The sequence below is a fragment of the Anas acuta genome, chromosome 9, assembly GCF_963932015.1.
Source record: "Anas acuta chromosome 9, bAnaAcu1.1, whole genome shotgun sequence".
In the NCBI taxonomy this organism is placed as follows: domain Eukaryota; kingdom Metazoa; phylum Chordata; class Aves; order Anseriformes; family Anatidae; genus Anas; species Anas acuta.
In genome coordinates, this window is record NC_088987.1 from 22,967,513 (window position 1) to 22,985,149 (window position 17,637).

General features: G+C 36.3%; 1 protein-coding gene across 9 annotated transcripts in view; it reads left to right on the plus strand.

Moving 5' to 3' along the window:
- Nucleotides 1–16,610, plus strand: part of AGFG1 (ArfGAP with FG repeats 1) — a 36,487-nt gene extending 19,877 nt beyond the window's left edge. Inside the window, exons 4-15 of one of the 9 annotated variants that reach the window (XM_068691866.1) lie at nucleotides 80–242; nucleotides 721–877; nucleotides 5,641–5,760; nucleotides 6,386–6,457; nucleotides 7,389–7,598; nucleotides 8,960–9,143; nucleotides 9,815–9,894; nucleotides 10,191–10,283; nucleotides 12,367–12,414; nucleotides 13,809–13,967; nucleotides 15,385–15,476; nucleotides 15,832–16,610. In XM_068691866.1, the coding sequence (XP_068547967.1) occupies nucleotides 80–242; nucleotides 721–877; nucleotides 5,641–5,760; nucleotides 6,386–6,457; nucleotides 7,389–7,598; nucleotides 8,960–9,143; nucleotides 9,815–9,894; nucleotides 10,191–10,283; nucleotides 12,367–12,414; nucleotides 13,809–13,967; nucleotides 15,385–15,476; nucleotides 15,832–15,891 (1,438 nt within the window). In that variant the 3' untranslated portion in view covers nucleotides 15,892–16,610. The remainder of the gene's footprint in view (nucleotides 1–79; nucleotides 243–720; nucleotides 878–5,640; nucleotides 5,761–6,385; nucleotides 6,458–7,388; nucleotides 7,599–8,959; nucleotides 9,144–9,814; nucleotides 9,895–10,190; nucleotides 10,284–12,366; nucleotides 12,415–13,808; nucleotides 13,968–15,384; nucleotides 15,477–15,831) is intronic. The other 8 variants (XM_068691867.1, XM_068691872.1, XM_068691869.1 and 5 more) reach the window with 8 other exon arrangements.
- The last annotated feature ends 1,027 nt before the right edge of the window (nucleotides 16,611–17,637 follow it).

A 17,637-nucleotide genomic window follows, 5' to 3' on the forward strand; every position in this document is an offset into this window, starting at 1 on the left:
GAGCTTTTCATGCTAAACCTATAAAAAACAAAAAACAAACACAAAAACAAAACAAAAAAAATTGCTTTTTTGAATGTAGGTATGTTCCTCCAGAGCAAGCAAAGGTGGTGGCGTCAGTCCACGCGTCCATATCGGGGTCTTCTGCTAGTAGTACAAGCAGCACACCTGAGGTGAAGCCCCTCAAATCTCTCCTGGGAGAAGCTGCACCTGCACTGCACTTAAACAAGGGCACACCTAGCCAAGTGAGTACCTAATGACAGCTGAAGAGCTGTCAGCTCTGAAGTGGACCTTTCACAGTAGAAATCTGCATCTTGCAGCCTTCTTATTAAACTCCTTATTTTCCCTGTACTGAATTTTAAAGACTTCAGAATGCAGTGAATAACTATTATCCACCTTGTAAAATAGCTTTTTTTGCTTGTGTTAGTACAATATTTGCAGTTTTACATGCATAATTTTGAACTTGCTTGTTTATGTGCTGCTGCTTTATTCTTCTAGGTCATTTTAATCCAAAAGGCTGCAGTGGCATTTTCTTAAATGCTGTCACAATATCATAAAATAGAATATCTTCCTCCTACTGTTAGAGGGGGGTCTGTGTCACATACAGTATCTTAAACTTGAGGAATAAATGACCAGTTAAATATGCTTAGCATTTTGCAAAAGCCACTTTGGCAAAAATATCAGGGTCTTTTTTGTCTTATCTAATTGAAATGTTGTTTGTAGTCTCCTGTTGTAGTTCGATCTCAAGGACAGCAGCAACAAGAAAAGAAACAATTTGACCTCCTCAGTGACCTTGGCTCAGATATCTTTGCTGCTCCTGCTCCTCAGTCAACTGCAACAGCAAATTTTGCTAATTTTGCACACTTCAACAGTCATACAGGTGAGTATTCAGAGCAATGTATCCTCTTTATATGTGTAAAAAGTAGATTTAGTTTTTTTATGTCACTAGGCTACACTTATTCATAAGGTATATCTGATTTCTGTGCCTTTAGAATGCTTTATCAGTCAAGATTTCCTTTCCTCTTTTTATAGAGAGAGGTGGAACACAAATGCTGGTAATCATGATTTTTTTTTTTGGAGTGGGAGTTGCTATAGCTATTTTCTATGATATGTGTGCATAGAATGTTTTCTGCCCACTACTAGAACTTTAAATTTTGTGGGAGAGAGTGAGAGGATGAGTAACCGAATATAGGGAGAAGCTGATATTAGACTTTCCGTTTTCTTTCTGAAAATTATTAGGAAGAGCATTCAGGAAAAGAAAGCAGATATAAAGACTTTGAGTTCAAATGCATTGACAATGACTATCAGGTTTTTAGAGGAAAAACAAAGGCATCCTTAGTTTAAAGAATGACCTGTTCCACCCTGCCCCTTGTGTGCGTGTCTTTGAAAACTGAATGAAGCCTGTAGTGGGTGGTATTTTCTAGTTTTGAGAAGAACAAACAAGCCTCAGACATATGTCTTGACTAAGGATAGGGGTAGGCCTTGAGTTCTTTAAGAACATCTTCAGTAAAATACATTGAGCCCTCGGGGTTTATTTTCAGCCAAAGATCTTGAACCATAGAAGTCATTCTAAATAAGAGGTTGATTCTGTGGTCACTGAAGTATGTTGTTGTTAACTTGCATTGCAATTGTGGGAAAGTACCTTTGCCTGCCTAGTCTGAATGAGCTTTTCATCTATTTTTTTCTGAGAGAAACTGCAGTGCTGCTAAGCCAACAAGAGATGTTTCTTAGAAATCCTGAAGTTGTTAATGGCTGAGAGGAAGTGTGATTGAGAGGACTCCCATCGTATACCTGAAGAATTAAGCAAAGTGTCAAAGCTTGCTTAAAGTTAACTTTCAAAAAGTGTTGCTGAATAATTAGCTAAACTCAGTGAAATGGAATAACATTGCAGTGTATCCTGTAAAATCCTTAATGGAAGATTTCATGTTAATCCTGGTTTTGGAGGTATATTTAAGTGGGAGAACTTGTAGTGACTAGCCAATAGTGTAATTGTTACTGGAGAGACTGCAGGTGTTTAACTCTTTCCAGTAACTTGTCAAATTTGTGCTGAATGAGTCTAAATAGTATACTTACTATTTGTTGATTTCAAAAGGTGAAAGTCCTGTTACACCTATATTTCAATACTGTGTTCCAAAACTAGGTAAAAATTCTTACATATCTCTTCTGGTTACTTTTTAAAATGGTAAAAAGAGTATAAATGCTCCAGCATAAATAAAATATTTCAACCAAAAATTAACAGCATCTCTTAAGTGCTGAAAATCCAAAGCATGAGTAATGCCCAGATGTAGTGACTAGTTTTCTACTTCAATAGTTATACATAGTGATCATATCCATGGCTCTTAGGGAAAACCTTTAGAAGCCAAAACAGTTTCAGGTAAATTCATTTCTAGAAAACAAAAGTTCTGAGCATGTAATAGCTGAATATGTGTGCTAAACTGTTTTAGCAGAAGTTTTCTTATTTGCTAGGATAAAATATTTGTAAGGCTTCTACTGTGTGCAGTAACCACGGGGTAGTGTTAACTACAACTAATAATGCAGTGTTACAGCATTGTCCCTTTGGAACACAAGAAAGAAGGTTGGTCAGCCCACCCACCACCTTTGGCACAAAACTGAGTGGCATATTTGTCATTTCTGTCACATACCTACAGTGGAGGATGGAAGAACTTGTATGTGATCAGGCACTATTTAATCAAAGTTTATGGTCTGGTGTTCTTGTTTTAGAGCTCTTTTGCTATGCGTGCAGGGGATGGACTTGTCTCTTTCCCTTCATGCACACTGTGGCTAACTAAAGAAACCACTGAAGAGCATCAGTAAATTTAAGGTCTTCTAGTATAAGTTACTGTCTCTGCAATTAAGGAACAAGTGAGTGCAGCAGCTCTTAGGAAAATAATAAAACTTGTGCTGCGATCTATAAAGTCTAGATGTAAACCTTGAAAATCTTACATGAAGAACAGCTTTTGATATGCTCCTTTTTTTCTCCAAGTTTATTTCTTATGTACTGTGTTTGCTCGGGACACTGCTGCATGTTGAGGAAAAACCTTACTGATTTTACATTTACTTTCTGTATTTAAAGTTCCATAGCTTCTGCAAAACTAGATTTTGAAGATGACTATAGGTGGCTGTTCCTTGTAGCTCACATACTGGTAATAGTGACAAAAAGGATTAAAAAAACCTTTTTTGGCCTGTGGACTTCCTATAAACTAAGAGAATGTGTACAAAAAGATTTTAAAGAAGTGTGGTGACGCAGGACAGCTGTCACATGTAGTGATGGAGAAGAGAATTTACTTGGAAAAAGTAAAGTAGTATGACACAGGCATTGTCTTCTAGAGAATTATTTTCGATTTTGTAGTTGAACGTTTTCTCTTGATTTTTTTAACGTTTCATACATTTTATTGCACGCTGAGTAGAGCAAATCTCACAGATGAAACTGAGTGAAGACTGGGCACAGCTTTCATTTCTGTGACTGGTGCTGTCAAACTCAAGCTAGGTTTAGCCAGCCAGCTTTTATACTACCTCATTCATCTGCAGTCACAACAACAGTTGCAAATCTGTGTCAATTTGCACTCCCCACAGGTTGCCTAAATTAATGTTGTTCTTGGGTTTCTGGGAGGAAAACTCAAGGTGGACTGTCAATGCCAGAACTTAAAAACATGATATACAAATCATTCAGGGACAGGAAAATACAAGTCTTACCTGGTCTTTACCTTTGTGCCACTTCTATACAGATTTAAACTTTACCACATGAAATAAAGCAAGATTAACATCTGAATACTCTGCAGAAGCTTTTAGAGCACTAATGCTTTAACATGGATCCACTTGCAAATCATAATTTTGTGTCAGCTGATGCAATAAAATTAAGTGGACCATAACATAATACATTCTAATTCTTTGATCTAGACTCATAGGTATTTGATATCAGATGCTTGACATAAGTCTGAGTGGTTTTAAAAAAACAAAAACCTGTGACAATTCTAGGAGTGACGTTTGTGTTTAATCCTGTTTGGTCATTTAAACTGGAGTCTGAGGAGCCTCTATCCAAAGGATGTATCAGTATTTAAAGCACCACTTTCATAAGCAACTTACAATTGAATTCTTCATTTATTCTTCTTAAAAAGCTACTGGCTTAAAGCTGTGGAATTTGGAGATAAAGTTTGAAGAGATACTGTTTGAACCAATACAGACAGTACAACTAAAGTTTTTTTTCCCCCTGTTTGTGTCAGTGTTTTGTCCTTGCATACCTCAAAGGCGAAAGCTTTAGGACAGAACTTTCTCAAGGCCTTGCTTTCTCATTAGTTTTCTTGCTTGTTGACTCTTGTGCTTGCTTCCAATGAAAAGTAATGTTAAGTACCTTACCCTCTCTCCCAGTATCCTTTATGAAGGAAAAAATTGCACTTTCATTTTTTAGCAGCATTGTGTTTGTGTATGAATGTTCTTTTAGTTTATAAACCTGAGGTACAGATGCTTTTAAAATAGAAATGAAGTGAAATAATGTAACATATTAGTAGTCAGCATTACCTGGCTGTTAAGTAAAAGTACTTAATTGGCTTAACTTACTGTTTTTGTGTATATTTAATCTACAGAGTCCCTCTAGAATAAACAAATTGTGACCTAATAATATATTGCAATCTATTATGCTAGAAGGCATTTTGTGAGCTTTAAAAAGCAACTCAATCTATCTCTCTCTCTATAGATATGCATGTGTGTATATATATACATATATATATACACATATATACATACGTACACACACATATATACGAGGTTTTGGTTTGCATTTGATTAAGAACATTTTTCTGCTTATTCCTTGCTTGTAAGTGGTTAAGACTTTCTGTGGAGCTTACGAGTTTGGCTTTTAATTCTTGTTGAATCTGTTGATGCTTGGATATCCAGCTGTTTGAAGTTAGATGGTTTTTAACTTTTATTTCCTTCTGTAGTATGGCACAAAAGGAAGGCACAAACTGAAATGCTATTTGAACTTTCCTTGGATTTTATTTTGTGGATACAGTCTATGAATGCAATCTTCTTGACATTGGTATTGATTTCTGTACTCTGACTTTACTTTTTTGTTTTAAACTGAATTTTCCAGTAATATGAACTTATAAACCTAGTCAAAACTATTCAGGTGGTACCAAACTATTTTTTTCTAAGTGGCACTTTGTATATTAGGAATTCAAATTGTCAGTATGTTACAGGAATTACCTTGTAACTTTATTCCTAAAAAAAAAAAAAATTCAGTTAATCTAAAAACTGTTTTGAAAAGTAGCATTTAAAAACTAGTTTGGGTTCTGCAGGTAAACATCTGGTATTCTGTACGTTTTGGGTTGTTTCTCCCTGACCAAGCACCTCTTCAGACCTTTTAGGGTTAAGGTGAACTGTATTGAATCAAGTCATGCAGTTGTGAGTAGTAGCGTGTGTGAGGAGGAAACAGCATTAACTGATATAGGTCTGTGAAGATGAGTCATGAAAGCTTGTTCCAAAGACAGCTTTTATTTGTAGAATATCATATATAGCTTTCATGTAAAAAGCAATTGCAAGGTAGGACACAACCCTTGGTGGCTGTCATGACCATTAATTCAGTTAATACATCTGTTTCTGTTTGTTTCCCATATCCATTAACATGTTTTGTTCCTTTGCAATTTACAGCGCAGAACTCTGCAAATGCAGGTTTTGCAAACTTTGATGCATTTGGACAGTCTAGTGGCTCGAGTAGTTTTGGAGGTTTCCCCACAGCAAGTCAGTCTTCTTTTCAGCCCCAAAATACAGGTAGAACTCCTAGCACTTTTGATTAATACTTAATTGAAATACTTCTTACCTTTATGTTGGAAGGTACTTAAGCTGAGGTTGTTTCTTGCATCTGCCTGCTTTAATGCAATCAAGCCATCTGAAGCTCTGGGGAAACTCAAAATGAATTCTTTGTTTGTTGTTAATTTCCTTTTTTTCCTAATGCTACTAAGAAGTCTTTTTATGGCGCCATGTGTTTATTAGCTCTACACCTGAAATAAATAATAAAAAAAGTACTGCTTTTGGTAAATACTGAATCACTTGTCACTCTTGTAAGTGAGGGGTTTTGGTAGACCCAAAATCACATCACAGTACCAAAACAAGGGCATCTGTGCAAATGTGTAATAGGTGTACATACTTTGTGTATGTTCTTGTGACTTCATGTGTAGAGCCTATTGCTAAGATTTATTTTTGCTTTCCTTTAATTTGATCATGCTTTAAAACTTTTGCTTGAGTTTACACTTGCTGTTTGTCTAGATCTTTGGCTGACTGACTTTCTTTTCCTTTTTTTTTCTTTTGAGTGTGGTGTCGTTTTAAACTTTTTTTCAAATTTTCTTTCTCCCCTCTTATGTTAACTTTAACCCTCACACAATTTCTGGCTGTCCAGCGTTCAGAACGCTTTCATCTAGCTGCAGTTTTGGTGAATTTACTTCAGCTTTTCCTCTTCAGGCTGTACACAGTAAGTTCCACACAGTGGAAAACTCAGCTTGCTTCATTTTATGCCATTGTAGTATAGCATCGTCATTTCTACTGTTGCGTATGTTTTAACTTCATTGATTAAGCTATTAAAATGTTTCGGTTTTAGAGTATGAGTATGAGTGGAGTCTTCAACCAGTTGTTGTAGAGTGTGATACATGTAATGGAGTAATTCATTTAAATTTAAGTACGTGACCTGTCTGTATCAATAAAATTTTTGGATGGTGGAGAGATGGAAGCTCATGGTTTTGTATTTAAACATAAGTTTAGTTAATGTGGATTTTTCCAGTTGATTTACGTATATCTGATGTAAGTAGAAACCCAGTATAAAAACAGCTGTTTTGCATATTCTCTATCTCAACCCTTTTTCTGATTGGATTTAGTCTAAGAATCTGAGAAAAGAGAACAAAACTCTCTAAACTTTAATGTAGAATCATTCTACTTCTGGACTTCTAGGCTGGAATGATGACTGATATCTGAAATGGTCAAGCATATCATACCATTAAGTAAATTCAAGTAGTTCATTAGATACATAACAGAAAACAAAGCTCCGATATTCTGAATATTAAAGGTTCAGACAAATATTTGTTAGTCTAACGAAATATTCCTAAAATTGCTTTAACAGCTGATGGGTAACACGTAGATCTGAAAGACATGGAAGATCAAATTATGAGTGATTTAATCTGGTGAAGCTTTTGTCCCTGATCTGCAGACTGAAAAAGACATTTTTTTTTTCCTGTTGGCCAAACTTAAATTTGAAGTATAAGGGAAAGGGTCTTATACCTGTGGGATGGGGCAGGGGGAACTTGTTGCCTCAGGTAACTGCAGAGAGGTGGGATTATTGTACCAGCAGTTAATGTTGGAGATGCTTCAGAGCTAAATAAAGTATCGATCACATCTAACTTCTGTTACAGGTGGAAGTGCTGGATCAGTGAATGCTAACTTTGCTCACTTTGATAACTTCCCCAAATCCTCCAGTGCTGACTTTGGAGCCTTCAATGCTTCTCAGAGCAACGCAACAGCAACTGGAGCCAGTAAAGCTGCAGTGAATAAACCAAATCTTCAGTCAGCAGACAAATATGCAGCTCTGGCTAATTTAGATAATATCTTCAGTGCAGGGCAAGGTAACTAATTTTATTTTTGACATGCTTATAATGTGTGTGTACTTACCACGAGGATGGCTGTGCCTGTCAAGTTAGTAACTACTTAAAAATGTCCTTTCTTTAAATTATGAGTTGAATTTCACTTCAATATATCCTTAATGTGTAAGAAATTAAAGCTTGAGATTTTTTTTAAGGCCTTACTCCAAAAGGATGTCATCAGAAGGCTGCTTGTTAGGAATCTAATTGATATCAAGATGAATAACTGTCTAAATGAGTCATACAGCAACGCACATATATACACATTCAAATACCTATAAATATAAAAAAAACTTAGCTCAAATATATTTATATAAAAAGCTATGGTGAAGGCTCTCAAGTGGAGAGCTGCAGTTGTTGCAAAGAATTGCCAGAGTAACTGTCGTACCTCTCTGCCACAAAAAGGTTTTGCTTTACTATTTTATAAGCTAGGAGCATTGATATTCTTACAATAAATTTTTTTTTTGTATGTGTGCGCTAAAGAAGTGCTGTCTAAAAACTAGCTTGAATTTCACTAGTGTTCAGATCAGTTTTACTCTGTATGTTGCTGGAACAGTAAAGTTGCATCAGCTGCCAAACAGTGTGGCCTAATACGATATGTGGCTTTGTTGGTCTTGTTCACAAATGTATAGGCACCTCAAGGTTTCTGCTTGGTTTTGATCAAAGTTCATTGGCAGTGAACACCAGTTCTGACAAAACTAGAGTTTAAGTTATTTTCAGCACAGACACAAAATTAAACTTCACTCTCAATTCAGTGCTAGCCTACCCAAGACTGCATTCAGTCAAGACACTGCCTCCATGGTTTAGCAATCTTTTTGAAGGACTACAGATAAGGTGTAGGGATCAAATAAAGGTCACCTCTTCTAGTAGAAAGCTCCACTGGCTTTGTGAGATCTTGTGGAATCACTTGGTGCTGTAAGAATAGTCCTTTGAGTCCATTTTCTCTGTAGAAAGTGAAGTAGCATCAGCATCTCTTTCAGTGTTTGGAAATGTATATTCAGGAGATGTGAAGTTGTATTAATCATGAGAAGAAATTCTAACTTATCTTTGCAAGTGGTATCTGAGAACTTGTGTTGGTGTATAATGTAGAGCTTTGTTCTGTAACAAAAAAACACACCTTCAAATCTGTTTTATCTTCTGATTGAAAATGACAGTAGTATTGAGTCTTCTCAGGGAAACTGGACACTCTTTGGAACTGCAGAGTATCTAGAGAAGCGTGTCACTTCTGCATGCCATAGTTTGTATTGAGTATAAGTCTGAAAATGAAATCTGTATGTTAGTACTCAACATCAGTAGGGCAGAAAGTGAAACCTTAATCTCTTTTAATCTGTATTCTCTCTTTCTAGGTGGTAGTGAGCAAGGAAGTGGCTTCAGTACAGTAGTGTCAGCATCAGGAGGTCCTGCTTTGTCGGCCCCAAATCAATCAAGTGCATCTTCAGACAAGTATGCAGCTCTAGCAGAATTAGACAGCGTGTTCAGCTCCACAGCAACCTCTAGTAATGCATATACTTCCACCAGTAATGTCAGCAGGTACTTTTTGTTAGACATAATTGTGACTTTCTTCATAGACTTAAACAATATGCGGAAAAGTAGCTCAAAGTTGTTTCTTAAACTTGTTTCCAATTTTATCAAAAACTGAGGAAATGTTAGATGTTTAGAAGCACTATTGAAACTGCATCCTGTGTTTTAAATACCAATACTGTATGATGATATAAAGCAGTCAGCAGAATGCTCTGTGCACCTTTCTAGTTGTTATATGCTGAACCTGTTAGATGGTAACACTTATGTACAGATTATTTGCATACATACCAAAAATCATAGCATCATCCCTAGCAAAATGTTAATCTAATATTTTTGATGTAAAGATTAGCAGTGGCTTCTTTCTAGATCATTAGGGTACTAAACACTAAATGTCTCTTATAACACTTCCTGGTATTGCAAGTGCCCCCCTAAAGATTTTGATTTGCAACCTTATACTTATGACCTCTGTTCAATATTCTTTCTCTTGCTGTTGGTGGAGAGGATTTTTCATTGCTCAGCAGTAGTTATCTCTGATGCTGGCGTCATTGAATTATAATGCACATTGCAAACTGTGTGTAAGCATTCCTTTTTCTTTTTTTATATGCTGACAATAAATGTAAGTTGTATTTAATTGTTAAACAAGCAATTCTGACTGTCCTGAATGTATGAATTATTTTCAGCAATGCTTTTGGAACAGTACCTGTGGCTGCTACTGCACAGACACAACCTGTATCTTCAAGCGTGCCTGCTCCATTTGGAGGTATGTAAGTGTTACTAACACCTTTCATGGACTCTAAGCAAGCAGCTTATTAGTTTTTAATTGATAGTGCTGTACTGTGACACTATGGATAATGAAGTTACCAAGGGACACCAAAAAGTACTGTTGTCTGTGCATGTGTTGCATTTCAAATTAAGTATTTCATTATTGATTACTAAGTTTCCAAGAAATTGTATAGATACTTACATATCTTTATCTAAAGGTATTATAAACCTAATATGAGTAAGACTGGCTATTTTTAAAAGGCTTTATTAAATACAATGTTTTTAATCTTTCAGCAACACCGTCCACAAATCCATTTGTAGCTGCCCCTGTTGCCCCAGTGGCACCTTCAACAAATCCATTCCAGACCAATAGCCGAGGAACAACAGGTTAGGAAAAAAGAAAAAGCAACCCTGTGCTTGTGAAACTCTTCAGGGCTTGCACTGATTCTTTGTTCATGGCTGTGTAATTTTTCTTAAAGGCTTTTTGTGTTACCTGTCTTTAGAGGTGTGTGTGTGTTCAATGTAGAGTATGATATTTATGAATAGCTTACCTTTGCTTTCTTTGTGTGGTGTTATATGATATTTTTGTTGGGTTGAGGACACTAGTTTTCTGTTTCTGGTCCAGTCCTAGAATTACAGACTGTGTGGCCATGAAAAAAGTCAAAATGATCCGTTAAGATGTTTTAATACTACCTATCTGGTAATACATAGGCTATTGAATAGCTTAGTAATGTGCAAGATTATTACTTTTTAGCTTTGAAGCATGCTTCACAGTAGGTTGCCCTGAAGTCAGGGATCTTGAAAGCCTTGCTGCCAAGCTGATACACTTGATTTTTTTCTTTCTTTTGTTCCAAATCCTGAAAGCCCTCAAAACTGAGGTTGTCAGAGCTGGAGTTAAAACCAGGAAAGGTGAAGTTCTGGACTGTTAGCTTTTTGCAAGGTCTCTTATTCAGTGCCTTATCTAAAGAACATGAAGCTGATTAACATGGAAGGGACAGTGGAATGTTTCAAAATGTGCCTAGATTGGGACAAATAACTATACAGTAGAGCAGAAAAAAAATGAAGCTTTAGATTACAATCTTTAATTTAGAATTATTTAGGATCCGGTTAAAATTAATACATGAAAGAATGTCAAGTTAATGTTGCATATTTTATAGAAATTTTTGGGGTGGGTTTGGGAAAAAAAAACATCCTGGAGTATACTTCATTAAAGTCTGTTTTAAACAGACTTTAAACTTGAACTTTGCAACAAACTGGAAGATCTAACTCCACTTTACCTGAAATTTATGTAAGCCATACAAAGCCTATATGCTGAGGCTAAACTGTATTAGAAATAAAACTTGGTTTCAAGAAGCACAGGAAGACACTTCATTCAGGCTAATATGAAAATGGTCACGTTGACAGAATCGGTAATGGATTGAAATGAATGCATAGGTTGAAACAGCAGGTGAATTGATGTCCTTTATATTATTCCCTTGCATAAATAAGAAAATGTACATTTAAATACAATCTTTACGCTCATGACTTATATTAATTTTCTGGGGCAGGATTCTATGGAATTATAATTCATTCACAAAACTCAATCACTTCCTTATTTAAAAAAAACTCTTTAAAGCATTGGTCTTTGGATTTTAATTAATCCTGTCTTTAAACGGGAAAACTAGTAGAATACACTGCTAAACTTGGCCGCTTTTATCTGCTAATTGGGCTTCCACAGGCTTAAATCTGCTTATGTATGCATTTTAACAGAGTTGTGCTTTGTTCAGAGCTCTAGGTAGGCTGAATGAAACTGAGTTAAAATTGAATTGATCTGATTCACATCCTCTGCTAAAATGAATTTGGTTTTAAGTCCCTTTTGAGATATTCAGCTATTTAATGAGGGAAATAAGTTAAGCTACATAATAGTTTACCTCACTTTATCACTTATTGCTAACTGTGCTATCTTGGATCATCTTTAAGAACTTGTAGCCTTTAGAAGCAGCATTCTCGGACTATGGAGGAAGTTACTTCAATATGTCCCTCCTCCCAATGGCAACATACAAAAGATAACTGGATTAATGCTCTTCAGATAAATTTATTTGAATGTGGCAACTCCGTCCTTCCATCTTCTATGCTGCTTTTTTTTGGCTCGCAGAGTTTCTAACGCTTTCAGCTATAGCGTTCTGTACTAGATAAGAGAATGTGGCTGTAGGTAATGATAATACCCAACTGATTTCAATGTAAGTTACAAACTTGTAGCTTGTCCTTTTATGCTAAACTTTCTTTCTGCATGGACTCTATTTATTACTAGGGAGGTCTGGTTCGTAGCATTTATTTCTAATGGCTTTCTTAATGTAATATATCACTGGTTGTGCTATGGCTGAATGGTTTGCTGTGTGTGTGAGTATATTTATAAAGTTATCTAAGAAATTACTGTTCAAATGCGTATAAATGATTTGACATTGTCTGGTCTCTTTGTGGCTTCCATAAGGCCTCTCGGGAGCAATGCACTCTCACATATTTCCTCACGCTCACTTTGGTAGGTGGCCACATTTGGTATCAAGTTTCTTGTGGCTAATTGTACTTGCTTGTAAAAGCTTATTGGCAGCTATCTGGTTCTCTGCACGTAGAATTTCAGACTTTCCATGTTTTAAAAATGGAGTGGGTATGGGTATCTGGCAACTGGGCAAAGGGAGAGAGGAGCTTACAAATGTATTAAGCAACTAAAACAAAACCATTATTGGCATCCTCCATGGACACAATAGAATGCTAACAAGTTGAGTGACTCCTGTAGCTTGTGTTAGTAGTTTGCCTTTTGGGATATCCCAAGTTGTTACTCAATTTGTTGTGCTTTTGTTTGTTCTAGCAAGTCTTCCTGATGAGTAGCTGCTTTGCTAATTTTAACTTAAAACAATGTTAGTACATTAGTTTTGTGTGTACTTTGTCAGCGGTTTGTGTGTATAATGTCTTGCCCTTGAGTACTTTGGGGGTAAACTTTTCAACTGATGATTTAAACTATATTCATTAAAAACAAGGATTTTGTATTGTTGGGTTTGCGTAAAATCTAACATCTGGCAGTTCAAAAGAACAGTTCTGTCTAAGTTGGACTAGAAGAAAATGCTTGGTGTTTGTATTTGTACCAAAAAGCCTTCTATAGTCTTCTCCCTACAACAATAACTCCCAAAACACTGAATAATGGTTTTGTTACTACATCCTGTGTACATTGAGAGTATACATACCACTCGATGTGCTCCTGTTTTTGCTGGAGGCATGTAGAATTGCATATGTGCTGTATGTTCTTTTACTTGAAATGTTTCAGCAGAGAATCAGATGACAAGATTTTGTTTGGTTTGTTTGTTTTTAAGTCTTACTTCAACAGTAAGAGAGTTTGCACTAGGAACTTTATGTGCAAATTAATGTGCATGATGAGCGTTTCCTTTAAAGTGACACATAGGATGGGATTGTGAGAGGGATGCATGTATCCCTTAAGATTTTCTTTTTACTTGTAACTTCCTGTAATGCAGCTTGTAATGTAGGAAGATATTGCCATGCTTTTCTCGGTAGAGAAAAAGAGGGGCTTACGCTGCCTGAAAGTGCTTGCTTCTGATGTGTGCAGACTTTTTTTACCAGAAAAACCTCAGGCGAAATATTTGATGTCAAGAATATGGAAGAGGTCTTTCCAGAAAGTATATCTGAATGTGCTGGATCAAGCACGTTTTAAATTACTCTTTATTTTTTAAAGTGCAGAAGTAAGTTAAGCACCTCATTTCTGGTGATCCAAGGTAACAAATCAGTTCAGTGGCTGTAGGATTTAAACATAACTTTTGTGTGGTCACTGAGGCATTAAGAGACCCTGAACATGGCTTTATTGTAATGTCTTATGAAAAGAAGTTATCTCCTATAAATAACTTAATGCTGTTTTTTGCCTACCAGCAGCAACATTTGGTACTGCATCCATGAGCATGCCTGCAGGATTTGGAACTCCTGCCTCCTACAGTCTTCCTACTAGTTTTAGTGGCAACTTCCAGCAGCCCACATTCCCGACCCAGGCAGCTTTCCCCCAACAGACTGCTTTTGGTCAGCAGCCAAATGGTAGGTCTACATCCTTTAGATAATCTTGTTTAAATCAGAAACATGGAGAAAATGATTTGACTCTGTCAGCAACAAGGGGTGCATATTTATTTCTGTATGAACTTTCTAATTATATTGGTGAGAGGTTCCCCTCACACAACAGTTTTGGCTCTGTAGTTGAGCTTTCAGGCTTGATTGTGTGCAGTGATGTAACAAACTTCACCATAGTTTGATACTAAAACTATAAGTGTTCAAAGGCCTAAAAGGTTTAGTCGCAAGAATTGTTTTGTCTTCATTTGGGAGTGTCTGCATCAGATAATGCTTTCGCTAACTTTCAGAAAGCAGACACAAGAAAACCAGAATGTACTTTCTCCCAAAATTTATATGATAAAATAAACATTGAAAAAAAGCACATGTAGAAGTTGAGAATTGAGTAGTTATGAACAGCTGAAAATAAAAAGATCAGCTACGTTGTTTTTACACTTACATACGTGATGGTTTCTTACTGTACATTTTTACAAGTTTTCTACTATTAAGAAACTTAGCTTTTTGATATTCATGTGTGTCATGTTAAGCTTTTATAATCAGTTCTCCAGAGCTCTGCAGCACAGTGCTCCTGGACTTTAGCTCTAAGATGCAATAACTAATATATCTGAAGTAGCCATGTTGTCAAGTATCATCTTAAGAGTGCACTGTTAATGATGACATTAACAGAAAAGCAGTCATCTATTGAAGCAGTGTTGTAGAGAAGACATAGGCAGCTATACTTTAGGCTTGTTACCTAGGCGAGTGTAAACTTTGTTGCAGACACGTATAACTTACATGGCTGTTATTTAACTAAACTTTTTAGAGCTCTGAAGATAAAGTGATGTATCTGCTTCATTCTGTCTGTTTGACTGCGCACTGAGGCAGATTAAAGTGTTTGTGTGGTTGTACAGCTGAAGTGTGAGGCAGTAGCTTCTAGATGAGAATGATTTTAAGAGCTTGGTTTTCCAAATTTGTGAACAGAGGCAAGCTCTGAGCCAAAGTTGGTTCTGGTTTTCTTATTGTTTTCATTGCTTTTCATCTGGAACATTCAAAGTTCTTCCTGAACTTCAGACTTTTAGTCTACAGATTTTTTCTGCATTCAGGCTACTTTGCTGGGAGGGGGAGGAGAGAGACAGACTGCATTGAATTGGGAACTGATCTTGCTAATACATATAATGTTTCTTGAACTGAGACTATATGTGTCTGCAAGAAGTCCTAGTATAAATAGATTGAGCTGTTAAGTGAAAGCTTTGTGCTTAAAAGCTCTTATCCTGCATAAACAATGTAGTATTGTGAGTCCTGCTGATTGGTGCAGTCCAAGCTTCCACTTGCTTTTGTTTTGGAGCTGCAGCAAAGATCTCTATGTAGACTGGTTACTAGTGTTAATGTTTTCCACTGTTATCTCTTGAAGGAGCAGGTTTTGCTGCATTTGGACAGGCAAAGCCTGTAGTAACTCCTTTTGGACAAGTTGCAGCTGTTGGAGTATCTAGTAACCCTTTTATGGTGAGTGAGTTGTTGCATGATATTAATAACTTCTGTATGTCTGAAGACACATAATCTGTAACAATTATAGAGCTGCATGATATTTTTTTGCTTCAAATAAGGGAAGGCAGCATGTGAATCTCCTAAATGCAATTCAATATAATGATGACATGGCATTTGTAAGGCTTCTCAAATTTAAACGGAGGTATTTATATACCATGCTCTTACAACAGTATCACTTCAAAGAAAAACACACAAAAAACTCCGATGTAAAATAAATATCCTAAGAAGTTGTTTACCATTTTATGTACACTGTATTTATAATTGTGATACAGAAAAAAAAGTCTTAAATATGTCTTTTTTCATTTTCTCCCAGGCTGGTGCACCAACAGGACAATTCCCAACAGGAAGCTCATCAACCAACCCTTTCTTATAGCCTTATAGACACTTTACCCAAAAGAACTCTTATGTGGTCACATAACATCTCTGCGCCTCTTGCACTGTTGTCTTGTTTCACTGATATTAGCTTTAAACAAAAAAGAAGTCTTTAAGAAGTTAAAATAAAAGCCTGCTTTGTGTACCTTTGGGGGGGGAAAACACACACAAACACGAAAAAACAAACACAAAAAACCAAGCCCCCCCAAACAAAGAAAATCAACACCCCCTCCCCTCCACACACACACACACCTCTCCCCAGGTAATAATGTGCAAAACAGAGGGCTGTGGTAACATCCTTGAACCTGTGAACTGGCAGGTAAAAAGTAGCGGTATCATGTATATTAAAATTGGCTAATAAGTTATTGCAGATACCACGTTCATTATGCTGCAGTACTGTACATATTTTTCTTAGAAAATAGCTATTTGTGCATATCAGTATTTGTAACTTTAACACATTGTTATGTGGAAAATGTTACTGGGAAATAGATCAGCCACTTTAAGGTGCTGTTGTATCTCTTGGAATGAATGAGCTACATCATTTTAACCATTGGTATTGGAAGTCATGAAGTTAAATTGAAGGTTTGTTTCCTTTCCTAAGAGCTCTTCTATTTATACATGCCTAAATCTCTAATGTTAGAGGGATACCTGTCTGCATAATAAAGCTGATCATGTTTTGCTACAGTTTGCAGGTGAAAAAAATAAATATTAGGAAAAAGATTGTGTAGCTTTATTTCTGTGCAATAACATTTTATTGGGTTAGAATGTTCATACTGTGAATCTCATACACAAATGAGTTACCAAAAGTGATATGCTCAAAGGTGATTTAAGCTTAATTTTCACATCCCTCAGTTTTAGCTACATTTTGACCTTGTGATTAAGCCTGCTGTTCTAACTCTAGTGAAGTGACTTATCTAACAGGAAACTTGAGTTACTCTGACAGGATACCTGTGTAATGAAGGACACAAAGTCACTGATAGTGACTTGAAAAAAGGTTAACTACTAAAAGATACAATTGTGGGTAGCTAATGATGGAGTCTTTGAACATGACTTAGTTGTGAGCAGAATGGTATGTGTAATAGCAGGCCAAGGTACAACAAATGGACTAGTGCTCATTTTATTAAAAATGCACATATGTTAGTAAGATATCCTGTGGAATGTTAATTTATTGTTCGTTTTTTTTTATTTACTGGAATATTTCCTGTCATACTAGAGTAGCATCTGTAGAGGAGTGAATGTGTGGCTTGCCTAATCCTTAATAGGGAAGTTGCAACAAGTGTACGTTTATCAAAGTAGTCAGTGGTGGGTTTTAAACACTTAATTTGGCTTAAGTTCAAGTGTAATACCACAGCTAAGCAATTAATGTGAACATTGTGAATACAAGGACTTCAAGCTTCTGGCCAGTTGAAGAATAAAGATCTAACAGTTTTCAAAATAACAGGAATAAATGGGATCAGTTTATTACAGATATTTGAGAAAATGGTGTGGAAGCCAGTTTGAGACAAGTGGGAGAATTCCTGAAGGTAAGAAACTTTATTTGTAACTGCCTGCCTGAATGCTAGATATGCTTATTTCCAGGGGAACTGAAAGGCTTGATCGTTGCTTGTTTAATACTCTTATACCAGGGCTGCAGACTGATTTTGTCTGCCTGTGGAAAATGGTGGTTTCCATGTTAACTTCTTCTGAAGCTTTGGAGATCCCAAAGGACAGGCAGACATAACAGATTGCTTCTAGTAGTATTCCAAAC